We start from the raw sequence: 27,494 nt of genomic DNA, 5'->3' as shown, positions 1-27,494 counted from the left end.
TTGTTCCAAGAATGGAGGAGGAGGAGGCAAGAGGAGGAGGAGGAGGCGGCAAGAGGAGGAGGAGGAGGCAAGAGGAGGAGGAGGAGGCAAGAGGAAGAGGAGGAGGAGGCAAGAGGAGGAGGAGGAGGAGCAGCAGCACGAGGAGGAGGAGGAGGAGGAGCAGCAGCACGAGGAGGAGGAGGCAAGAGGAGGAGGAGGCAAGAGGAGGAGGAGGAGGAGGCAAGAGGAGGAGGAGGAGGAGGCAAGAGGAGGAGGAGGAGGCAAGAGGAGGAGGAGGAGGCAAGAGGAGGAGGAGGAGGCAAGAGGAGGAGGAGGAGGCAAGAGGAGGAGGAGGAGGCGGAGGAGGCAAGAGGAGGAGGAGGAGGAGGAGGAGGCAAGAGGAGGAGGAGGAGGCAAGAGGAGGAGGAGGAGGAGGCAAGAGGAGGAGGAGGAGGCGGCAAGAGGAGGAGGAGGAGGCGGCAAGAGGAGGAGGAGGCGGCGGCAAGAGGAGGAGGAGGAGGCGGCAAGAGGAGGAGGAGGAGGCGGCAAGAGGAGGAGGAGGAGGCGGCAAGAGGAGGAGGAGGAGGCGGCAAGAGGAGGAGGAGGAGGCGGCAAGAGGAGGAGGAGGAGGCGGCAAGAGGAGGAGGAGGAGGCGGCAAGAGGAGGAGGAGGAGGCGGCAAGAGGAGGAGGAGGAGGCGGCAAGAGGAGGAGGAGGAGGCGGCAAGAGGAGGAGGAGGAGGCGGCAAGAGGAGGAGGAGGAGGCGGCAAGAGGAGGAGGAGGAGGCGGCAAGAGGAGGAGGAGGAGGCGGCAAGAGGAGGAGGAGGAGGCGGCAAGAGGAGGAGGAGGAGGCGGCAAGAGGAGGAGGAGGAGGCGGCAAGAGGAGGAGGAGGAGGCGGCAAGAGGAGGAGGAGGAGGCGGCAAGAGGAGGAGGAGGAGGAGGCTTGAAGAGGAGGAGGAGGAGGCGGCAAGAGGAGGAGGAGGAGGCGGCAAGAGGAGGAGGAGGCGGCGGCAAGAGGAGGAGGAGGAGGCGGCAAGAGGAGGAGGAGGAGGAGGAGGCGGAGGAGGAGGAGGAGGAGGCGGCGGAGGCAGAGGAGGAGGAGGAGGCAGAGGAGGAGGAGGAGGAGGCAGAGGAGGAGGAGGAAGAAGAAGAGGAGGAGGAGGAGGAGGAGGAGGAAGAGGAGGAGGAGGAGGAGGCAGAGGAGGAGGCAGAGGAGGAGGAGGAAGAGGAGGAGGAAGAAGAGGAGGAGGAAGAGGAAGAAGAGGAGGAGGAGGAAGAAGAGGAGGAGGAGGAAGAAGAGGAGGAGGAAGAAGAGGAGGAGGAGGAAGAAGAGGAGGAGGAGGAAGAAGAGGAGGAAGAAGAGGAGGAGGAAGAAGAGGAGGAGGAGGAAGAGGAGGAAGAGGAGGAAGAGGAGGAAGAGGAGGAGGAGGAGGAAGAGGAGGAGGAGGAGGAAGAGGAGGAGGAGGAGGAAGAGGAGGAAGAGGAGGAAGAGGAGGAGGAGGAAGAGGAGGAGGAGGAAGAAGAAGAATACATAATAACAATAATACATAATAATAATACATAATAATAATACATAATAATAATACATAATAATAATAATACATAATAATAATAGGTAATAATAAATGTTCACCCATGACAGTAACAAGATAAGGGGAGATAACATCTGATAAGTGCTGACGTTTGATGAGGGTAAATGAGGGTAGAGCTGATGCCAAAAGATGAGATGAACATCGCCCTCCCTTTGTTTTTGCTGGTATACTAACATTTCTGTCTGTCTATTTGCCTGTCTGTCAAGCTCCCTGTCTATCCGTCTAGCTCTCTGTCTCAGAGAGCCACAAGACTGTCATCACTTTTACTCACATCTTCAAGCAGAGTATAGCACTTTGTCTGGGTTTCTTGGGTTATCCTAGGTAATTTATACTATGTATACTTGTATTTGTGTACCTGTGAGACAGAGATAGACAGACAGATAGAATGAGGGAGAAAGAATCCCCTTTGACCCATGCATGTCAGGAGAATTGATAGGGAACAGTGTAGTAAAGAAAGCGAATGCCAGGCTGAAGTTCCTGTATAGACAAGCACAGTGTCTACCTACTGAGGCTCGCAGGACCCTATGTCTAGCCCTTATACAATGCCATATGGATTACGCTTGCTCTTCTTGGTACTCTGCCTTGACAAAAAAACTGAAAGATAGACTGCAAATCACCCAGAACAAAATCGTAAGATTCATCCTGGGGCTGGGACCAAGAGAACATGTAGGCCAGGATGAATTACAGCAGTTGGATATGCTGAATGTTGAAGACAGAGTAAAACAACTGAAGCTAAATCATGTTTATAAAATTGCTCACAAACAGTGTCCAGAATATCTTGCTGTCAATTTTGTCAAGGTTGGGAACCGCAGCAATCATAGTATTAGGGGGAGAGAGCACAACTTTGTAGTACCCACAGTCAGTGGCCAGGCTTCAAACACCTTTTATTGTACAGCAATAAAGGAATGGAACAGACTACCCACAAATGTCAAGGCCAGTCATAGCTTGAACCAGTTCAAGAAGACTGCCAAAAAGTGTCTGATGAATGAAGCAACAGAAAGGGAGGGGAATGATTTTCTATTTTTTAGCTAAAATACGTGTAAATTTTACCTTATCCCTAGTAATGACCCTCGTATTGTAGATAGTCGTAATGACCCTCGGGTAGTAGATAGTCTTTTTAGTATGATAATAAGATGTTATCTTCATTATAGAATAATAAGAAAATATTATAACCTTTATATCATAATAATAAGGTAAAAGGACCCCAATGGAAATAAGTCACTCTGACTTTTTTGGGTTATCCTAGGTTCTCTACACATATGCTGCTATGTATGATAATTCTATGTAACTGTATTGTGTATACCTGAATAAATTTACTTACTTACTTACTTACTTACTTACTTACTAGATAGAATGGAGGAGGGGAAGCAGCATCCGACCCCATTGTTTTGACAGGCCGGAGGGGGAAAGAGTAATGAGCCAATATGTCACTTTGACAGCTGCCGACTCCTTGTAATTTACACTATGGACGAGGAGAAGGAGAAGAGTAGGGGGAAGAGGAAGAGGAGGAGGAGGAGGAGGAGGAGGAGGAAGAGGAGGAGGAGGAAGAGGAAGAGGAGGAGAAGGAGAAGGAAGAGGAATAAGAGGAAGAGGAGGAGGAAGAGGAATAGTAGGAGGAAGATTAGGGGGAAGAGGAAGAAGAGGAGGAGGAAGAGTAGGAGGAAGAGGAAGAAGAGGAGGAAGAGGAAGAGTAGGAGGAAGAGGAAGAGGAAGAGTATGAGGAAGAGTAGGGGGAAGAGGAGGAAGAGGAGGAGGAGGAGGGTGGAACACTAGTACACTGGTACTGGTACACTAACATTTCTGTCTGTCTATTTGTCTGTCTGTCAAGCTCCCTGTCTATCTGTCTATCCGTCTAGCTCTCTGTCTCAGAGAGCCACAAGACTGTGTCATCACTTTTACTCACATCTTCAAGCAGAGTATAGCACTTTGTCTGGATTTCTTGGGTTATCCTAGGTAATTTATACTATGTATACTTGTATTTATGTGTACCTGTGAGACAGAGATAGACAGATAGAAAGAGAGACAGATTGAAAGAGATAGAATGAGGGAGAAAGATAAAACACCATTGTGTATGACACCATGTTTCAGAGTTCCACAAGCTGCAGAACTTCTAGGAGTATGTTCAGTGACTGTATATTGGTATATATATTATAGAACAATAATAATAAACAATGTTTTGTATTGTTTGTTTTTGTAAACAAGTTTTGTAAACAATATATTGATAATTATGTTTGTGTGCTTATTGTGTTGTATACAACGAGTGTATATATGTACATTGCACCTTACTTTGGTCTCACAGGCCATATAAGTTATGTGAAAAAATAAAATAGTGAAAAAAACAACAAACGTTCAAATACAAGTAAACTAAAGTTTACCGGGTGAGCGGCAGTCGCCGCTGTTGCCATACGCGGCTCATTTTCTGCAAACTTCATGCATCCATATCTCCGTAAGTATTGATGGTAAATTTTTTTTGTTTATCCTATAATGTTTAGAAAAAAAAACTATTTTTTCATAAAAAATAATTTTTTTTTTTTTTTTGAAATTTGGCCGACCCTGAGAACGAGTTTCGGAGAGGGCCTGTCGACCCTCAAAGGGTTAATGATGGAAGTATTGAAAAAATGAATAATACACAACACAAATATGGTGCAAAACTCAATACAGATCCGCCATCACAAATCCGGCAATCAGTTATTCGGTTCCTTCAGTTATTCAGCACTAATTTTGGCTAGCATAATTTCAAATTTCCAGGGTCGCCACACCAACCTGCTGGTACTGTTTGGTGGCGCTACTTGCTGCATAAGTCATTCCAGTTTCTTTCTCCATTTATTGTTTTAACCTGCTTACTTCTAGCCTTAGCCATGGTTCCAATGAATAAAAGAAATGCTTCTCATTATGTAAAGCACCTACACAGTACATTATCCATTAAAGATAAGGTGGTTTTGAAGCCACTGTTGGTTGCCATGAGCTCAGTCTCATGATGCAGGAGAATATGCTTTATTATGCTAATATCAACACTAAAGCTTATTTGCCTATCACAATTGATCTAATATGACATAAGAAACAATATAAATAACATAAAACATGTTAAATACAGTGGACCCCCACATACCGATTTTAATCCGTGCAAGAGGGGTCATTGTTATGCGAAATAATCGGTATGCGAATGAATTTTCCCCATAAGAAATAATGGAAATCAAATTAATCCGTGCAAGACACCCAAAAGTATGAAAAAAAATTTTTTACCACATGAAATATACATTTTCCCACACACAAAGAGAAGGATACATGCACAATAGTAGAGTAGTACATGCACAGTATATATTGTGCATGTACTAGTCTACTAAATGAAGAATAAATGACACTTACCTTTATTGAAGATGCAGCAATGACTGATGAGACACTGTGTCCTGGGAGTGCCTTTTCCTCCTGAGTACTGTAGGTCCTGTTTGGCATTTTCTTCCAGAACAGGCCTTATCACACTGTGTATGCCACTACGATTCTTAAATCTCTCAAACCAACCTTTGCTGGCTTTAAATTCACCAATATGAGCACTAGTTCCAGGCATTTTTCCCTGTTCACCTGGGTGTTAGTCGACTTGTGTGGGTTGCATCCTGGGAGACAAGATTAAGGACCCCAATGGAAATAAGTTAGACAGTCTTCGATGACACTGACTTTTTTGGGTTATCCTGGGTGGCAAATCCTCTGGGGTTAATTGTTTCTTGGTATTCTCAATAAGCCACACCAACAACGGTGCTACAGCAGCAGCAGCAGCAGCTGACGGTGGTACAGCAGCAACAGACGATGCTACAGCAGCAGCAGACGATGCTGCAGCAGCAGCAGCTGACGGTGGTACAGCAGCAACAGACGATGCTACAGCAGCAGCAGACGATGCTACAGCAGCAGCAGACGATGCTACAGCAGCAGCAGCAGCTGACGGTGCTACAGCAGCAACAGACGATGCTACAGCAGCAACAGACGATGCTACAGCAGCAACAGACGATGCTACAGCAGCAACAGACGATGTTACAGCAGCAGCAGACGATGCTACAGCAGCAGCAGCAGCTGACGGTGGTACAGCAGCAACAGATGATGCTACAGCAGCAGCAGCTGACGGTGGTACAGCAGCAACAGACGATGCTACAGCAGCAGCAGACGATGCTACAGCAGCAACAGACGATGTTACAGCAGCAGCAGACGATGCTACAGCAGCAGCAGCAGCTGACGGTGGTACAGCAGCAGCAGACGATGCTACAGCAGCAGTAGACGATGCTACAGCAGCAGCAGACGATGCTACAGCAGCAGCAGACGATGCTACAGCAGCAGCAGACGATGCTACAGCAGCAGCAGACGATGCTACAGCAGCAGCAGACGATGCTACAGCAGCAGCAGACGATGCTACAGCAGCAGCAGACGATGCTACAGCAGCAGCAGACGATGCTACAGCAGCAGCAGACGATGCTACAGCAGCAGCAGACGATGCTACAGCAGCAGCAGCAGCAGCTGACAGTGCAGCAGCAGCAGCAGCAGCAGCAGCAGCAGCAGCTGTACCACCAATAGTAGCGATGGTTGATTGGGGTTTATTATACAACCTGGCCAGCTCGGAGACACGCACTCCACTTTCATACTTATCAATGATCTTTTTCTTCATCTCTATTGTAATTCTCACCCTTATTGCTGTAGGGTTGGCACTAGAAGCTTTCTTGGGGCCCATGGTCACTTATTTTCCAGAAAAAGCACCGAAAACACTGTAATACGAAATATTCCGATTGTGTGCTTGGATGTTACCGCGGAGGCTGGCTGGTAAACAATGCCACCGGCGGAACATGTGAGCGTGGCTCAGGCCGCACATTGGACGCGTCTCGGACGAAAATCGGTGAGCGGGTTTTTAAGCGGTATGTGAGGCAAAATTTTTGCGATTAAAGCAAGCGGTATGCGGATTAATCGCTATGTGATGCCATCGGTATGCGGGGGTCCACTGTACTCCAGAATAAATAATATTTGGCATAATACCGAGCAGTTCGACAGAGGTATGAAGAGGATATATGGTATACAAATACCATTCTCCTATCCCTGTCTTGGTGGCTTATATTAGAGAAAACAGTGTAGCACAGGGCTAACTGTGATATACACTCGTACTGCACCGTAAACCTGAAACAAAAAAGTTATTTTCTCTATATAGATTATCTCACACAGCAGCATATGTGTAGAGAACCTAGGATAACCCAAAAAAGTCAACGTGGCTTATTTCTTGTACCTGGCGTGGGTTAGCCATATATGATTTTTGGTAAATATTCAATTCCCAGCCAGGGTAGAAACAGGCGTGTTTCTTTACACCTGTTGTCTATGTTTACCCATCAGTAAATGGGTACCTGGGTGTTAGTCGACTAGTGTGGGTGTTATCCTGGGACACTGACCTAATTTTCTTGAAATACTCTGCATAACAAGTGGCTTTCTATACAGTAGCATGTCACTGATGTCAGCTAGGCCTGTATACCTTGTACATGTACATGTAGTAAATAATTATTATTATTATATTATTATTATTATTTTCTCAGTTTGTTGGGTTATGTTATTCAAACTTGGGCAATGTATGATGGAAAGATACTTCTTAACGTACACCAAAAATGAAAGAAATCAGACCATAAATAGCGGAGTTCACTTCTCAGCCATTAGCGGCCGCTTAGCGGTATATTTTTGTATGTTTTTATGGTTATATTCTCATTTATTCGGTCTCATTTGATAGAATGAAAGATACATTACAGAAATAGATATGATTTTGATTGCTTTCATGACGAAAAGTACCTTGAAATTGCGCTCACAGAAGCGAAAATGTTCTGTTCTTTAGCAAAACTCAAGAGTAAACAAATGACGTCACCGTCCAATACCTGTCTGCCTGCCAGTCTAAGTTCCAATACGTAGTCTGGGTTGACATTATTTATACAATTATTACAATAATGCAGTAGTCTCCATAACGATAAATATTCTATTTTTTTTTTTTTGTGAGAATAAAAAATTCCAAATGGTAAGCAAGAGTAATATGAGGGGCCTGGAGCCATGACTAATGAACAGAGAAAATATTACTTTAGTGCCAGGAATGTCTGCATTGTTCATTCTGGACCCTATTTTGAAATTGGCATCTGTTGAAATTTGTGTGAAATCGGCCAGACTGCCAATTTCTGACCACTTTATTGGGTAGTTGAAATAAGTGAATGGGCGGTTTCTTGTACTCGGTTGACAGACTAAAGTAAAAAAAGTTTATTCAGGTATACACAAATAGTTACATACATTATCATACATAGCAGTGCATGTATAGAGAACCTAGGATAACCCAGAAAAGTCAGTGACTTATTTCCAGTACCTGGCTTGGGCTTGCCATGTATGATTTTTGGTAAATATTTTTTTTTCTCGGTTGTTTGTTGGGCTATCTCATTGAAACTTGGGCAATGTATGATGGAAAGATGCTTCTTAACGTACAACAAAAATAAGACAGATGATAAATAAGGGAGTTCACTTCTCAGCCATTAGCCACCTCTTTGCAGTATATTTTCGTATGGTTTTTATGGTTGTATTCTCATTTTTTTTTTTGGACTCATTTGATAGAATGGAAGATATATTACAGAAATACATGATTTTGATTGCTTTCATGACGAAAAGTACTTTGAAATTGAGCTCAATGTACTGGAAATGTTTGTTTTTTAGTGTCAGTCAAGTTGGTTAATTTTATTATATGTAGTCTAACCTAACTACTCTGTAATCCTGCAAACTTGGTAATCCGGCACACTACAGGTCCCAATGATGCCGTATTTGTGATGGAGGACCTGTACTGAAAGAACGCAAAGAAAAAAAAATAATGAAGCACTTCACTGAATGAATGACTGGGCAATGAGTACAATACTGCACACAAGAGAGAATAAATGGTGACTCAAGTAAATAATACTTCAGGGGTAGGAGCAACATAAAAGAACAGATGTACAAACAAAAATGAAACGTGAAAGATTAATGATAACACTGGGAAAATAATGCAAAATAATGTCAAAAAACACTGAGTCTGCACTGAAAGCACAAGTCTTTGCGTACGCAAGAAATTCACGGTAAATGTCTCGCACACACAAACGTCTAGTGACAGAATTTATCACTAGTCCCGAAGCGGCGTAGAAGTGGTGATGGAGGAATGTGGTCCCATGTGCAGGCGACGTCCCGTCACTCACACTCGTCGCGAAGAAATGCGCTTGGTCTGAAGACTTACAAACTTGGGCTTTTGTAAAGGTGGCACACAGGTGAAATACATCTCTTGGCTGCTGCTGTAACATCGTCTGTTGCTGCTGTAGCATCGTCTGCTGCTGCTGTAGCATCGTCTGTTGCTGCTGTACCACCGTCAGCTGCTGCTGCTGTAGCATCATCTGTTGCTGCTGTACCACCGTCAGCTGCTGCTGCTGCTGTAGCATCGTCTGCTGCTGCTGTAACATCGTCTGTTGCTGCTGTAGCATCGTCTGTTGCTGCTGTAGCATCGTCTGTTGCTGCTGTAGCATCGTCTGTTGCTGCTGTAGCACCGTCAGCTGCTGCTGCTGCTGTAGCATCGTCTGCTGCTGCTGTAGCATCGTCTGCTGCTGCTGTAGCATCGTCTGTTGCTGCTGTACCACCGTCAGCTGCTGCTGCTGCAGCATCGTCTGCTGCTGCTGTAGCATCGTCTGTTGCTGCTGTACCACCGTCAGCTGCTGCTGCTGCTGCTGTAGCACCGTTGTTGGTGTGGCTTATTGAGAATACCAAGAAACAATTAACCCCAGAGGATTTGCCACCCAGGATAACCCAAAAAAGTCAGTGTCATCGAAGACTGTCTAACTTATTTCCATTGGGGTCCTTAATCTTGTCTCCCAGGATGCAACCCACACAAGTCGACTAACACCCAGGTGAACAGGGAAAAATGCCTGGAACTAGTGCTCATATTGGTGAATTTAAAGCCAGCAAAGGTTGGTTTGAGAGATTTAAGAATCGTAGTGGCATACACAGTGTGATAAGGCCTGTTCTGGAAGAAAATGCCAAACAGGACCTACAGTACTCAGGAGGAAAAGGCACTCCCAGGGGTAGGAGCAACATAAAAGAACAGATGTACAAACAAAAATGAAACGTGAAAGATTAATGATAACACTGGGAAAATAATGCAAAATAATGTCAAAAAACACTGAGTCTGCACTGAAAGCACAAGTCTTTGCGTACGCAAGAAATTCACGGTAAATGTCTCGCACACACAAACGTCTAGTGACAGAATTTATCACTAGTCCCGAAGCGGCGTAGAAGTGGTGATGGAGGAATGTGGTCCCATGTGCAGGCGACGTCCCGTCACTCACACTCGTCGCGAAGAAATGCGCTTGGTCTGAAGACTTACAAACTTGGGCTTTTGTAAAGGTGGCACACAGGTGAAATACATCTCTTGGCTCAGTGTGTAAGTGGTATAAAGAAGGGTGAAGAATACCCCAAGTAGGTAAGGCTTAGTGGCGGATGAGTAGCGGGTTGTGGAGGTGACTGCGGAGAGCGGCATCTGTGTGTCTGATGGCACTCGCACCCTACCACACTTGAAAATCTGGGTGGTTTTGCTATGCCACAGGGATGGTGACTATCACTGTCCAGTGTTGAATTGGCAGCACAAGGTGATATCAGGGACAATACTTCAAAGAGGAACTTGCATGGCTTCTTTCTCTTGGCTGGGTTGTCTTGCTGGCTTAACCCTCGATAATGGCTGACTACAATACATGTAACAATGCACACAGCATGGAGGAACAGGCTGGATGACTGATGAGGCAGGCTGGATGAAAACTGGCACTCTTCCCTAGACTGGCTTAACTGGCTGGCTTAATTGTAAAACCCGGATGATCTCCTTATATGCTAACATGCAATTAGCACATGAACTAAGCCAGGAAGCTTAAGAGGCGGCTGCAACTGTCTTTGCAGGCGGGCATCACTGGGTGAAAGTGGGACGAGTGTAGAGACGGCGGACTGGCTTGGGGAACTCCCGCTGCACTCAGTGACCCAGCTTGATCTACTTATATCTGCGTAAATACCTATATACAGTGGATCCCTGGTATACGATATTAATCCGTTCCTGAGAGCTCATCGTATGCCAAAATTATCGGAAGGCAAATTAATTTTCCCCATGAGAAATAATGGAAATCAAATTAATCCATGCAAGACGCCCAAAAGTATGAAAAAAACAAATTTTTACCACGTGAAATATTAATTTATTGCACACATGCTGAAGAAGACATGCACAGTTTGTAGTACTCTACTAACAATAGAATACATGACACTTACCTTTAATGAAGATCTGGTGATGATTGATGGGATGGGAGGAGGGGAGAGTGTTGTTGTTAATGTTTAGAAGGGGAATCCCCTCCCATTAGGACTTGAGGTAGCAAGTCCTTTTCTGGGGTTACTTCCCTACTTTTAATGCCACTAGGACCAGCTTGAGAGTCGCTGGACCTCTGTAACACAACAAATCTGTCAATAGAGCTCTGTACCTCCCGTTCCTTTAAGACTTTCCTAAAATGGGCCATAACATTGTCATTGTACAGGTTGCCAACACGGCTTGCAGTAGCTGTGTCGGGGATTTTCATCCGTAAAGGTTTGCAGTTCAACCCACTTTGCACACATTTCCTTAATCTCTTTTTTCAATTCCATACTAATTCTCGCCCTTTGTACCACAGGGATGGCACTAGAAGCTTTCTTGGGGTCCATGGTGACTTTTTTCAGTTACAAGCACTAAAAACACTGGGATAATGTGAAATGTACCGAATGTATGCATAGATGCGACCCCACTGGCTGACTTGTAAACACTGGTGGTGAGGCCACACGTGGGACGCGTCCCGGACGAATCACGTAAGGCGAGTTTTTTATCGTGAGGCGAGGCAAAGTTTTTGCGTTCAAATGCTTCGTATGGAGGACTTAACGTAACACGATGCGTTCGTAAGGCAGGGGTCCACTATATTGTATATTAGAGCTGACTTCCTCTATTCCATTTATTACAGTATACAGTACGCTACTGTATAAATTTTTAAAAAAATATGCCAGAAATGTTATAAATGGTGCAAAGGTGACATTAAAACAATATCAAAGATGGTTGACTCAAACCCCACTACTATTGTAGTATGCTCCTCACTTAACGACGAATTTGTTTACCAACGTGGTGTTAGGAACGAAACTCCATCGTTAAGTGAGGAGAAGGTGTACTACACAATGTGAATTTCTAAGATTAATCATTTAGTAACTTTATTAGATGTTCTTCATCCAGGCACAATCCTAATGGCTAATGCATGTATTGAAGACACTGTCTGGCTTTAAATAATTACATTGCTGATTTTATTTGAAAGAATATCATATTAAACTTAAATAGGCTTTTTTTTTTTTAATGTATAGCATACATATGACAGATTTTCAATAAAAATTGGTTTAACTATTTCAGGTCAAGCTGAGCTTCTGATGAAAGAGCGGTTCTCTCAGTTTGCTGGTTTGATTGATGATTGTGAATTTAAACGTGGGGAGAAAGAGGTAACCTGTCTCGATCTTCAAGGGTTTTGGGACATTATTTACTTCCAGGTAAAGTTTGTCAAGTCTTGCATGTCTATTTTCTGTTTTCATTATTACTATCTCTCGGGAAGCACTTTGTGGTTTTTGCATTACTGTAGTTTTTCTCCACTGCTTCATTTACAGGCAGTGTTGTATCTCAGGATTGCCATGTCAAGCTGACTTTAACTTCAAATGTCATATGTTAATTTATTAATTACATGAAAGCTTTATAACTTATTTTCCAGAAATTGTTGTGGTGTATATAGCTGGTAGACCTGCATGTGAGAGAATGGGTTTGCATGGTCAGTGTGCACAGTTTAAAAAAAATCGGAGAGGCCACAGTGCATTGTGGGAGTGCTAATTCAGTACTCCTTGGTCCCCATGCGTAGCGGTGAGGAATACATCGCTCCCCGGTAAATTGGGACTCTTCCCTTCCCAAGTGATAGTTCTGACACTGACTGAAGTGTAAGTGAAGATGAATCTCATGGTTCTGAGGAGTTTGTGACCAAAAGCAATGCTCAGGATACCAGAAACAGTGCTGAAAGCCCTGACTATTATCAACATTCTACCTCCCTTCCACCAAAAAAGTTTGACTTATTTTCATGTGAGTGGTGGGGAAGACAGTGTGGGTCATGGGAAAGGCAGTGTGGGTGGTGGGGAAGGCAGCGTGGGCCTGTGTAAACATAGCAACATGTAGATTACCTTGGATAACTCAGTCAGTGGCTTGTTTCCATGTGGGTGGGGCAGAAGGCATCGTGGGTTTGTATAAACATTTGTCAATACATAGAACAACAATGATTGATTGTGCAGTTAGTGTTGCATACACTGAATGGATATACATGTATATACATTATGCATTTTATTAATTTCACAGGCCACAAAAGTTACTTGAAAAAAAAAAAATTAGATAAAGGAAAAATTTAATAAAATTAAAAATATGACCGAGTGAGTGGTAGTCGCCGATTTTTCCGTAAGCGGCTCACTTTGTCAACCTCGTGCCTCTATATCTCAGTAAGTACTCATCGCAGTTTTTTTCTAACCTTTTCAGGGTGGACACGCCCTCTCAGAGACTTGTTCTCAGGGTCGGCCAAATTTAAAAAAAAAAAAAAAAAAAAAAAAATTATGAAAAGATAGAGAATCTTTTCCCGATCATAATGACACCAAAAATATGAAATTTGGTGGAAAACTTATGGAATTATGCTCTCACGAAGTTAGAGGTCTCGACAGTGTTTATGCATCAGCGATTTTGCCCATTTTGAGCCCTATTTTCGGCCAATTCCAGTGCACTTGTAGACAAAAATCATAACTATTTCGCTAGAACTCCAGTTTCTCTATCGAATGAGTACAAGAAACCACCCATTTACCGATTTCAACTATCCAATACAGTGGTCAGAATTTAGCAATTTTTCCAATTTCACACAGATTTCAGAAGATGCCAATTTCTGAATAGGGTCCAGAATAAACAAGGAAGACATTCCTGGCACTAAAATAACATTTCCTCTGTTCATTAGTCACGTCCCCAGGCCCCTCTTACATTCTTTTGCTTTCCACTTTGGATTTTTATTCTCACAAAAAAATAGAAGATTTACTGTTATGCAGACTACTGCATTGGTGTAGAAATGGTATAAATAATGTCAGCGCACTTGTGAAAGAATATTAGACTCGCCAGTTGACGTGTATTGGACGCATAGCATGATTTGTTTACTTTTGAACTTTGGTAAAAATTAAACATTTCTGCTACTTTTAGCACAATTTCAAGGTAGTTTTCTTTGTAAAACCAGTCAAAATCATCACAATTTCTGTAATACGTCTTCCATTCTATAAAATAAGACCAGGAAAACTAGAATACAACAACAAATATATGAAAATACAGTGCAAAGTCGCTGTTTTAATCCAAAAACAAGGTCAGTATTTTTTTCTCATTACGCGCTGTGTGCTGCGCGTAATGAGACCACGCACACTGACCACATAGACCCATTCTTTCATATGTAGGCCTACCAGTTTTCTCGCTAGATTTGAGGGCACTAGAATTTAGGCGTACTAGTACGTCAAAAACCCTGGTGTGTAAGCCGTACTAGTACGGCCGAAACCCTGAAAGGGTTAACAATTGGAAAAATGTTCATAAGATTTTGGTGCAATTTTTTTTTTTTTCTTTTAAATATTTTTCAACACTGAGAGTGAATTTGGGATCAGAGGTTTTGACAGTGAAAGGGTTAAGAATAGTTTTGTTATAAAAGAAAAAAAATCTGCAATCAGTAGTTACCAAGATATATGTGAAGTTGACGGAGTGAACTGCTTACGGCAACATTGGCGACTGCTCCTCACTTGGTAATATTTTTACTTTTATTCTATTTGTCTCTTTTCTAGTTAATTTTTTCAAGTAATTTTTGTGGCCTGTGAGTTTTCTAATTAATTCTTTCAAGTAATTTTTGTGGCCTGTGAGACCAGTATAATGCATATTGTATGTATTTTTGTATACAACACAATAACTACAAATGTTGTTTACAAAACATGTTTACACCAACCAACAATTAAAAAAAATTATTACTATTGTTCTGTAATATATACAGGTACCATCCGACTTACGACCAAGCTTGGTTCCGACCAACCAGTTGTAAGTCAAAATGGATGTAAGTCGAACCTTTGAAAATTGCCCACATACCGGGTAGGGCATAATGTCAAACCTTTCCTATATAAACTACCTACATAGTAATGTAATGTACAATCATTATTTCATTCTTTTTACCATAATTGACTTCTGTTAAATTTTAATTATGTACTGTATATAATGTATACATGGTAGTGAACTGTATTGTAAATTTTACATCTCATACAGTATCATATGTTACCATTATCTTTGTATTGTCGACAGTGGAATGGGAGAATACCACTGGTAGTGTCCTGCCAGAATGTAGTATAACCTATACCCTAAGTAAAGAGAGAAAACTCTGGAACATGTGTAATACGTATCTGGCTGGCTGGCCGGGTGGGTGGTTGACTGGCTGAATGTGGCTTGCTCTCTGTAACTCTGTATCTCTCTGTATCTCTCTCTGTATCTCTGTATCTCTCTCTCTCTATCTGTATCTCTCTGTATCTGTATCTCTCTCTGTATCTCTCTCTCTATCTCTCTATCTCTCTCTATCTCTCTCTGTATCTCCATCTCTCTCTGTATCTCTCCATCTCTCTCTGTATCTATCTCTCTCTGTATCTATCTCTCTCTGTATCTCCATCTCTCTCTGTATCTCTCTATCTCTCTCTGTATCTCCATCTCTCTGTATCTCTCCATCTCTCTCTGTATCTCTCTATCTCTCTCTGTATCTCCATCTCTCTCTGTATCTCTCCATCTCTGTATCTATCTCTGTATCTCCATCTCTCTCTGTATCTCTCTATCTCTCTCTGTATCTCTCCATCTCTCTCTGTATCTATCTCTGTATCTCCATCTCTCTCTGTATCTCTCTATCTCTCTCTGTATCTCTCCATCTCTCTCTGTATCTATCTCTGTATCTCCATCTCTCTCTGTATCTCTCTATCTCTCTCTGTATCTCCATCTCTCTGTATCTCTCCATCTCTCTCTGTATCTCTCTATCTCTCTCTGTATCTCCATCTCTCTCTGTATCTCTCCATCTCTCTCTGTATCTCTCCATCTCTCTCTGTATCTCCATCTCTCTCTGTATCTCTCCATCTCTCTCTGTATCTCTCCATCTCTCTCTGTATCTCTCCATCTCTCTCTGTATCTCTCCATCTCTCTCTCCCTGTATCTCTCCCTGTATCACTCTTTCTCTGTATCTCTCTCTGTATCACTCTCTCTGTATCTCTCTCTCTCTGTATCTCTCTCTCTGTATCTCTCTCTCTGTATCTCTCTCTCTGTATCTCTCTGTATCTCTGTATCTCTCTCTGTATCTCTCTCTCTCTGTATCACTCTGTATCACTCTCTCTCTGTATCACTCTCTCTGTATCACTCTCTGTATCATTCTGTATCTCTCTGTATCTCTCTCTGTATCTCTCCATCTCTCTGTATCTCTCCATCTCTCTCTGTATCTCTCCATCTCTCCCTGTATCTCTCTCTCTCTCTGTATCTCTCTCTGTATCACTCTCTCTGTATCACTCTCTCTCTGTATCACTCTCTCTCTGTATCACTCTCTCTCTGTATCACTCTCTCTCTGTATCACTCTCTCTAGCACTCTGTATCTCTCTCTCTGTATCTCTCTCTGTATCTCTCTCTGTATCTCTCTCTGTATCTCTCTCTGTATCTCTCTCTCTGTATCTCTCTCTCTGTATCTCTCTCTGTATCTCTCTCTGTATCTCTCTGTATCTCTCTGTATCTCTCTATCTCTCTCTGTATCTCTCTCTGTATCACTCTCTCTGTATCTCTATCTCTCTCTGTATCTCTCTCTCTGTATCACTCTCTGTATCTCTCTCTGTATCTCTCTCTGTATCACTCTATCACTCTGTATCTCTCTGTATCTCTCTCTCTCTGTATCTCTCTCTCTCTCTGTATATCTCTCTCTGTATATCTCTCTCTGTATATCTCTCTCTGTATATCTCTCTCTGTATCTCTCTCTCTGTATCTCTCTGTATCTGTATCTCTGTATCTCTCTCTCTCTGCATCTCTCTCTCTCTGTATCTCTCTCTCTCTGTATCTATCTGTATCTCTCTCTGTATCTCTCTCTGTATCTCCATCTCTCTGTATCTCCATCTCTCTGTATCTCCATCTCTCTCTGTATCTCCATCTCTCTGTATCTCCATCTCTCTGTATCTCCATCTCTCTCTGTATCTCCATCTCTCTCTGTATCTCCTCTCTCTGTATCTCCTCTCTCTGTATCTCCATCTCTCTCTGTATCTCCATCTCTCTCTCTGTATCTCCATCTCTGTCTCTGTATCTCCATCTCTGTCTCTGTATCTCCATCTCTCTCTCTGTATCTCCATCTCTCTCTCTGTATCTCCTCTCTCTCTCTGTATCTCCATCTCTCTCTCTGTATCTCTCTCTCTGCATCTCTCTCTCTCTCTGCATCTCTGCATATCTCTGCATCTCTCTCTTTCTGCATCTCTCTCTCTGCATCTCTCTGGGAGATAGCCAGATAGCGTAGATATTCTTGCCATTTTGCGGTGTGAAGTCATCCCAGAGGAGGCTTGTAGGTTTGCAATGAAGTTCACAGGAGAGAGGGTGGGTGGTGGTATCGTGGGTGGGGGTGTTTATAGCTGGGTTGGTAGTGAGGGCAGCAGTGGGCCGACGAGCTGGAAGTGTTGCCTGTATCTCTCTCTGTATCTCTCGTCTCTGTGGTGGAGACGAAAAAAACTAGAAAAGCTAGATACAGCGATTGATAAACAAGGGTTGAGGCTCGACCGTTCGTCATTGTAGGAGCTGCCAGAAATCACCGGTTCAACACGCAAGTTGTACTTTTGTATCAATCAAATCACATCTTACTTGGGTAGATAATTTCAAGTAGAACCTTCATATGTTAGCCCAAATCACCGACCAGTATGTTTTAAATAAGTGACCCACTGATCAAATCAGATCGACTGGTCCGAACCCTTGACTGTTTACAAATGGATTCGTTGGACAATAAAGCAGACTGTAAACGGATGGGGTTGTAGGCGCCCTTATCAAACACAAACAATAAATATAAATCAGGAACGTACATGGTAAGCTGTCCAATATACAAGTACAGTGGACCCCCGCATAACGATGGCATCGCATAGCGATTTTTCCGCATAACGATTACTTTTATCGCAAAATTTTTGCCCCGCATACCGATTAAAAACCCGCATACCGATTTTCGTCCGAGACGCGTCCAATGTGCCCTCAGCCAGCCTCACATGTGCCGCTCTGTCCCATTGTTTACCAGCCAGCCTCCGCGGTAACATCCAAGCATACACTCGGAATATTTCGTATTATTACAGTATTTTCGGTGCTGTTTCTGGAAAATAAGTGACCATGGGCCCCAAGAAAGCTTCTAGTGCCAACCCTGTGGTAAAAAGGGTGAGAATTAGTATGGAAATTAAGAAAGATTTTGAAGGGTTTGGGGCTAACCCTGAGAAGCCTATGCCAGTTGTGGAATCCATTGTGCCTACTTCAAAGATTAAGGAAATGTGTGCAGAGTGGGTTGAACTGCAAACCTTTATAGATGAAAATCACCCTGACACAGCTGTTGCAAGCCGTGCTTGTGACTATTTCAATGACAATGTTATGGCCCATTTTAGGAAAGTCTTGAAGGAACGGGAGGTACAGAGCTCTATGGACAGATTTGTTGTGCGACAGAGGTCCAGTGACTCTCAAGCTGGTCCTAGTGGCATTAAAAGAAGAAGGGAAGTAACCCCAGAAAAGGACTTGCTACCTCAAGTCCTAATGGAAGGGGATTCCCCTTCTAAACAGTAAGAAGATAATGCTCTCCCCTCCTCCCATCCCATCAATCATCACCAGATCTTCAATAAAAGTAAGTGTCATGTAATTGTGCATGCCTTTTTCAGTTTGTGTGTATTAAAATTAACATTTCATGTGGTAAAAAAAAATTTTTTTCATACTTTTGGGCGTCTTGCACGGATTAATTTTATTTCCATTATTTCTTATGGGGAAAATTCATTCGCATAACGATTATTTCGCATAACGATGAGCCCTCTTGCACGGATTAAAATCGTTAACCGGGGGTCCACTGTACAGTTAGAAATAGAAATACAAATAGCTAGAGCTTCATTTAAGGAGGTTATTAACCCCTTCAGGGTCCAAGGCCAAAATCTGAAGTGGTACTCCAGTGTCCAAGAAATTTTGAAAAAAAAAAAAAAAAAAAAAAAAATTTATTACAGAATTAAAGAGCATATTTTTCTGAAGGTAATAAGACAAAAAAAAAATTCTGATCAGTACTTACCGAGATACAGTGCCAAGAAGTTTGTCGAAAATGATGTGGTGGCGGCAACATCGACGAATTCCACATACGCGCATTGCATTATTTTGCGGTTTTTGTTTTTTCTTTTTTCCAATTTTTTTCTATTCCTCTTAACATTTGGGGCCTGAGAGACCAATACTGTATATAATGTATACATGTATATATAAACTCACTATTGAACACAATAACCGCACTAAAGTTATCATATTATTGTTTACCACTGTTGTTTATTACAATAAACATGCACAAATCTTGTATAATACTAATGTTCTATCATACATTTACATATTTACAATCACTGGACATGGTTTTAGAACTGCTGGAGCTTGTGGAACTCCTTGAAACAAGGCACCATGCACAGAGGCACCTTACATTCCTCACACATAAACCGAGTGTCTTTGAGTCTTTGTTGCCGTCTTTTTGTTTGTGCACAGACGATGCATCTCTTCTGAGCAAATTTCTTCCGAGTTGAAGGAAGCTGTATTATGAAATGATCACCTTCCCTCCTCAAACACTTGGGTATATCCTGAGGAATTCGAGGACCGTGTTGTATAGCAGGTGTTGTTACCTGGTACTTCATTATGAGTTGTCTGACAACAAACAAAATTCACCATACGGTGGTCTGTTGCCAGTCTTTATTTGGTACATATTATATGCATTGAGCATTGAAATGTCCATGAGATGGAAGAAAAGTTTCATGTGCCACTTGTAACTCTTACGAACACAGTCAACAAAACCAATCTGCATGTCACATTTGTCAACCAAGCGCATGTTTTGTGTATAATCAATCACTGTCACTGGTTTTCGAATACGTTCATTAGTCACTCGATCAACTTTGCCACTGTCTTGCATTTCATTACGGTGAATGGTTGTCAACAATGTGACATCTCGTTTGTCATGCCACCGTAATGCCATGATGTCATTGGCAGTAAACACCTGCACGTCATCACCACGAGCACCTGCGTTGAGCCTGGGCATATGTTTACGATTAGAACGCACTGTGCCACACACATTTGTCTTGTTCACTCGCATGAAATCACCGAGTAATGGGCTTGTGTACCAGTTATCGGTATATAATGTATGCCCCTTACCAAGATAAAGTGCCATCATGTTTCTCACTACGTCACCTGAGATACCCAATAACATCTTGGTATCTTTCAATGTTTTACTACCCGTGCATACAACAATATCCAACACCAGGCCACTGTCACAATCACAGAGTACAAACAGTTTTATACCAAAGCGTTTCCTCTTGCTCGGTATATACTGCTTGAATGACAGTCTACCTTTGAACAAAATCAAAGACTCGTCAATTACAAGATTCTTGAATGGGTAAAAGTATATGCTGAACTTTTGTTTGAGATACATGAAAACATTTCTAATCTTGTATAACCTGTCACTTCTGTCAGGCCTGGTTTTGTCAGAGAAGTGCAACATACGTAAGAGTAAGATAAACCTGTTCACTGGTAAGATTTCATTGAAGACCGGGGTAGAAATTAGCCGATCTGTGGACCAGTATGCTTTTATATTATGCTTATAGACGTGAGGCATAAGCATTATTGTTGCAAAAAGCAAATACATTTCTGCAACAGTCGTCTCTTTCCACCTGTGTAGTCTTGACTGTGGTGATAAGATCGTATTTGCCATGGTGTACTCAAAATACTTATTACTTTCCCTGACAATAATTTCCATCAATGGCTGGTCAAAGAATAATTCAAAGAATTCCAGTTCATTGGCCGTGGTTCCAAGGGGACAAGTAGGTAGAATTCCACTTTGAGAATCATCAAAGTGGTGAGGCTTGGGAACAAAATTGGGATTTTGCTGCCAATCCCACATATGGTTTGCTGGTGGATACTGGACATCATAGGCTGGTTGTGCGGGTGGTTGTGGTGGGCTGGTGGCTGGCGCTCTGCTTTGTCCTTGAACTGACGAGTCAGCAGCGTGGGTCCCAGCGTGGCCTGGCGAGTCACGCATGGCGGTGCCACTACTATCACCACTAACACCATCCACTGATGCCTGTGGTCTATCCATGCCAAGTGTAGCCACATCATCCTCACTATCACTACCTAAAACTGGTGTTGGGCCACAGGATGTACTCCGGGATGTACTCCATCCCCTGGGCACAGCATAGGGTACACTACCCAAGCGCATGCGGCGGCGAACATACCGACTCTTCACTGGTGAATATGATTCCTCACTATCACTACTCGATTGATCGTCGAGCGCAGTAAAATCACAGTCCACGTCACTATCATAATCATTACTGAAGTCAGAGGCCAGGCCACGCGAAAATATTAGTTTTCTCTTGCGATGAGGAACAACCGACCGTGAGTCACGAGTGCCCACACCAGAGGTAGAAGGTTGAGGATCGTCAGGGTTTTCTGCACTATTATCGATATCCTGGTCATTCTTTTCGGTCACTAACTGATCAAAGCCGTAGAATTCGTCTTCATTTCCACTTCCATCAGTGTCAGAACTATCAGATAGGAAGAGGAGAGTCCCAATTTTCCAGGGAGTGAGAGCTGACTTGCGACGAGGCATGGTGAACAAGGGTAACTGAGCCGGCGTTTCCACAATGCTATGCGGGCGCCTACATTTTTTTTTCATGGCGCACACCCAACACGCAGACCCGTTCTCTCACATGTAGGCCTATGAGCGTTTTCGCGCTAAATTTGACGCCGCTAGAATTTTGACGTAGATCTACAGTTTGGACACTCAACGTAAATCCGTTGATCTACGGGACGGACCCTGAAAGGGTTAATAGAGTATTAAAGAGGTTGCTAGTAGAATTACAGTAAATCAACCATTCAAATCATTTTGAAGCTGTGTAGTCTGCAGTCAATCAAACAAACGGGCTTCCACATGGATAAATTGTCATTTTTGTGGAAATTGGTGTCACGCCCCTTGTGCAGATATCCAAGAACTAGCTACAAGCAGTATTAAAACAGAGAAGTGTTTTTGGGTATGCCCAAATGAGGAAAATCTGTGGACTAAAATCACAAGGGTATTAAAAGAGGATAACATCAAAGCTGCTTTCATAGACAACCTGGAAGCTTTCTACAACAGATGGGAACATAAAAAGTCTGGGCTGAATGGTACTGCCCTTGATACTGGCCATGTAGTCACAAACTGTAAGGCTGGAGGTGATGTCCTGGTAGTCAGTAAATGTGGGGCTGATTGTGCTGTCCTGGGAGACTGTAATGGTGAAGCTGGAGGTGCTGTCCTGGGAGACAGTAATGGTGAAGCTGGAGGTGCTGTCCTGGGAGACAGTAATGGTGAAGCTGGAGGTGCTGTCCTGGGAGACAGTAATGGTGAAGCTGGAGGTGCTGTCCTGGGAGACAGTAATGGTGAAGCTGGAGGTGCTGTCCTGGGAGACAGTAATGGTGAAGCTGGAGGTGCTGTCCTGGGAGACAGTAATGGTGAAGCTGGAGGTGCTGTCCTGGGAGACAGTAATGGTGAAGCTGGAGGTGCTGTCCTGGGAGACAGTAATGGTGAAGCTGGAGGTGCTGTCCTGGGAGACAGTAATGGTGAAGCTGGAGGTGCTGTCCTGGGAGACAGTAATGGTGAAGCTGGAGGTGCTGTCCTGGGAGACAGTAATGGTGAAGCTGGAGGTGCTGTCCTGGGAGACAGTAATGGTGAAGCTGGAGGTGCTGTCCTGGGAGACAGTAATGGTGAAGCTGGAGGTGCTGTCCTGGGAGACAGTAATGGTGAAGCTGGAGGTGCTGTCCTGGGAGACAGTAATGGTGAAGCTGGAGGTGCTGTCCTGGGAGACAGTAATGGTGAAGCTGGAGGTGCTGTCCTGGGAGACAGTAATGGTGAAGCTGGAGGTGCTGTCCTGGGAGACAGTAATGGTGAAGCTGGAGGTGCTGTCCTGGGAGACAGTAATGGTGAAGCTGGAGGTGCTGTCCTGGGAGACAGTAATGGTGAAGCTGGAGGTGCTGTCCTGGGAGACAGTAATGGTGAAGCTGGAGGTGCTGTCCTGGGAGACAGTAATGGTGAAGCTGGAGGTGCTGTCCTGGGAGACAGTAATGGTGAAGCTGGAGGTGCTGTCCTGGGAGACAGTAATGGTGAAGCTGGAGGTGCTGTCCTGGGAGACAGTAATGGTGAAGCTGGAGGTGCTGTCCTGGGAGACAGTAATGGTGAAGCTGGAGGTGCTGTCCTGGGAGACAGTAATGGTGAAGCTGGAGGTGCTGTCCTGGGAGACAGTAATGGTGAAGCTGGAGGTGCTGTCCTGGGAGACAGTAATGGTGAAGCTGGAGGTGCTGTCCTGGGAGACAGTAATGGTGAAGCTGGAGGTGCTGTCCTGGGAGACAGTAATGGTGAAGCTGGAGGTGCTGTCCTGGGAGACAGTAATGGTGAAGCTGGAGGTGCTGTCCTGGGAGACAGTAATGGTGAAGCTGGAGGTGCTGTCCTGGGAGACAGTAATGGTGAAGCTGGAGGTGCTGTCCTGGGAGACAGTAATGGTGAAGCTGGAGGTGCTGTCCTGGGAGACAGTAATGGTGAAGCTGGAGGTGCTGTCCTGGGAGACAGTAATGGTGAAGCTGGAGGTGCTGTCCTGGGAGACAGTAATGGTGAAGCTGGAGGTGCTGTCCTGGGAGACAGTAATGGTGAAGCTGGAGGTGCTGTCCTGGGAGACAGTAATGGTGAAGCTGGAGGTGCTGTCCTGGGAGACAGTAATGGTGAAGCTGGAGGTGCTGTCCTGGGAGACAGTAATGGTGAAGCTGGAGATTTTGTCCAGGTAGTCGGGAATTATACGCAGGAAGGAATACATATAAATGACCTCATAGGGGACAGGAGCCGTAGTGGGGAAACAAGTGTAGTCAAAGATAAGATAAAACCAATATTGCGAACTAGAAATACCACAGGAAATAGCAAACAAGAGGACTCCACTAGCAATAGTGAGGATATATTACCAAAAACAACTGGTGGGAGCTCCATTGTTGGTGCTAGGGAGGATAGAAGTAAGACAGGGAAACATGCACCAACAGGGAATACAGTCACAGAAACCCAAGGCAAACAGAAACCAAGCCTGTGCACATACTATGCACTTGGTATCTGCAGACATGGGAAATCTGGAAAAACAGACGGGACGTGCAACTATGACCACCCTAGAAAATGCCATGCCCATATGACAACAGGAAAATGCAAACTCCCTTCCTGTAAGCTTTTTCACCCTGAAATGTGTACCTCTTCAGTACAGGAAAGACTGTGCTATAACTTAAATTGCCAGGCATACCATCTAAAGGGGACAAAAAGATAAAAAACATCCAGGCCATGGGAAAACCTGGGTAGCCACAGCCACTCAAGAGGGAGAGGTTTTTTAGTGCCAGGAAGGAAAAAAACTGGCAGGAAATGGCAGAAATCATACACCAAATCCAGTCATTCCTGGAGTGGAACCACAGTCGATGGCCTCCACTCCAAACCAACAGATACAGATGCTAATGCCGGAAAAAAAATCCCCCCCCCCCAGTACCAACAATACCACCAGTCCGATGACATTCTTTGCAAATATACAGGGTCTAAAGCCAGCAACAAACAACAAAATACCTTTCATCCGTGGACTGCTTGCAGAGGCAAAGGCAATGTTCGCGGCTTTCACTGAGACCCACATAAAGGATCCCAGGTTACAACCTATACAGATGTGACAGAGTGAACAGGCAAAAGGGGGGGGGGGGGTTGGCCTGTACATTGCAGAGTCACTTGTTTGCACAGAACTGCTTAATGCCTCAAATGATGTAGTGGAAGTTTTAGCAGTAAAGGTTGAGAACCAAAACCTAGTCATTGTGGTAGTCTACAAGCCTCCGGATGCAACATCCCAGCAATTCCAGGTACAGCTGTTAAAAATTGACCACTGTCTGGAAAATCTTCCAGCTCCTGCACCCAACATCTTGCTCCTGGGGGACTTCAACTTAAGGCACCTAAAATGGAGGAATAAAGCAAATAATATTGTTGTAGTAATAACACCAGGAGGCAGCTCTGATGAAAACTCACACTCACGCGAGCTTTTAAATCTCTGCACAAAATTCAATTTAAACCAGCAAATAATAGAGCCTACTAGACTGGAGAATACACTAGACCTCATCTTCACTAACAATGATCTGATAAGAAATGTCACCATATCAAAAACAATGTACTCAGATCACAACATAATTGAGGTTCAGACATGTATGTGTGGAGCCCCAGACCGACATAATGAGACTAGTCACGAGGGAGCATTCACTAAATTCAACTTCAATAACAAAAACATAAAGTGGAACCAAGTAAACCAAGTCCTAACTGATATAAGCTGGGAAGATATACTAAGCAACACAGACCCCAACTTATGCCTAGAACAGATTAACTTGGTGGCACTCGATGTATGCACAAGGCTTATTCCTCTAAGAAAGAGGAGGAGTAGATGTAAAATAGAAAGAGACAGGCGCTCCCTTTACAGGCGACGGAAAAGAATAACAGAGCGGCTAAAAGAGGTCAATATATCCGAAATGCGTAGGGAGACACTGGTCAGAGAAATAGCAAGCATCAAACTTAAGCTAAAGGAATCTTATAGGAGTCAGGAATCGTGGGAAGAACTAAAAGCCATAAATGAAATCGAAAGAAACCCAAAGTATTTCTTCTCCTATGCCAAATCAAAGTCGAGAACAACGTCCAGTATTGGGCCCCTACTTAAACAAGATGGGTCCTACACAGATGACAGCAAGGAAATGAGTGAGCTACTAAAGTCCCAATATGACTCAGTTTTTAGCAAGCCGCTAACCAGACTGAGAGTCGAAGATCAAAATGAATTTTTTATTAGAGAGCCAGAAAATTTGGTTAACACAAGCCTATCCGATGTTATCCTGACGCCAAATGACTTCGAACAGGCGATAAATGACATGCCCATGCACTCTGCCCCAGGGCCAGACTCGTGGAACTCCGTGTTCATCAAGAACTGCAAGAAGCCCCTATCACGAGCCTTTTCCATCCTATGGAGAGGGAGCATGGACACGGGGGTCGTCCCACAGTTACTAAAAACAACAGACATAGCCCCACTCCACAAAGGGGGCAGTAAAGCAACAGCAAAGAACTACAGACCAATAGCACTAACATCCCATATCATAAAAATCTTTGAAAGGGTCCTAAGAAGCAAGATCACCACCCATCTAGAAACCCATCAGTTACACAACCCAGGGCAACATGGGTTTAGAACAGGTCGCTCCTGTCTGTCTCAACTATTGGATCACTACGACAAGGTCCTAAATGCACTAGAAGACAAAAAGAATGCAGATGTAATATATACAGACTTTGCAAAAGCCTTCGACAAGTGTGACCATGGCGTAATAGCGCACAAAATGCGTGCTAAAGGAATAACAGGAAAAGTCGGTCGATGGATCTATAATTTCCTCACTAACAGAACACAGAGAGTAGTCGTCAACAGAGTAAAGTCCGAGGCAGCTACGGTGAAAAGCTCTGTTCCACAAGGCACAGTACTCGCTCCCATCTTGTTCCTCATCCTTATATCCGACATAGACAAGGATGTCAGCCACAGCACCGTGTCTTCCTTTGCAGATGACACCCGAATCTGCATGACAGTGTCTTCCATTGCAGACACTGCAAAGCTCCAGGCAAACATCAACCAAATCTTTCAGTGGGCTGCAGAAAACAATATGAAGTTCAACGATGAGAAATTTCAATTACTCAGATATGGTAAACATGAGGAAATTAAATCTTCATCAGAGTACAAAACAAATTCTGGCCACAAAATAGAGCGAAACACCAACGTCAAAGACCTGGGAGTGATCATGTCGGAGGATCTCACCTTCAAGGACCATAACATTGTATCAATCGCATCTGCTAGAAAAATGACAGGATGGATAATGAGAACCTTCAAAACTAGGGAGGCCAAGCCCATGATGACACTCTTCAGGTCACTTGTTCTATCTAGGCTGGAATATTGCTGCACACTAACAGCACCTTTCAAGGCAGGTGAAATTGCCGACCTAGAAAATGTACAGAGAACTTTCACGGCGCGCATAACGGAGATAAAACACCTCAATTATTGGGAGCGCTTGAGGTTCCTAAACCTGTATTCCCTGGAACGCAGGAGGGAGAGATACATGATTATATACACCTGGAAAATCCTAGAGGGACTAGTACCGAACTTGCACACGAAAATCACTCACTACGAAAGCAAAAGACTTGGCAGACGATGCACCATCCCCCCAATGAAAAGCAGGGGTGTCACTAGCACGTTAAGAGACCATACAATAAGTGTCAGGGGCCCGAGACTGTTCAACTGCCTCCCAGCACACATAAGGGGGATTACCAACAGACCCCTGGCAGTCTTCAAGCTGGCACTGGACAAGCACCTAAAGTCAGTTCCGGATCAGCCGGGCTGTGGCTCGTATGTTGGTTTGCGTGCAGCCAGCAGCAACAGACTGGTTGATCAGGCTCTGATCCACCAGGAGGCCTGGTCTTCTCTCTCTCTGTCTCTCTCTCTCTCTCTCTC

At 43.9% G+C, this 27,494-nt stretch overlaps 1 protein-coding gene across 1 annotated transcript in view; it reads left to right on the top strand.

The window, feature by feature from the left end:
- LOC128685509 (disks large-associated protein 5) overlaps positions 1-27,494 on the top strand; it is a 93,063-nt gene that overhangs the window by 32,131 nt on the left and 33,438 nt on the right. The window contains exon 3 of the mRNA XM_053772082.2: positions 12,025-12,158. Coding sequence (XP_053628057.2) covers positions 12,025-12,158 — 134 coding nt within the window. The remainder of the gene's footprint in view (positions 1-12,024; positions 12,159-27,494) is intronic.

This window comes from Cherax quadricarinatus, chromosome 8 (assembly GCF_038502225.1).
Source record: "Cherax quadricarinatus isolate ZL_2023a chromosome 8, ASM3850222v1, whole genome shotgun sequence".
Taxonomy (NCBI): domain Eukaryota; kingdom Metazoa; phylum Arthropoda; class Malacostraca; order Decapoda; family Parastacidae; genus Cherax; species Cherax quadricarinatus.
Note: the sequence above shows the minus strand (reverse complement) of the source record. Positions and strands in the feature narration are given on the sequence as shown.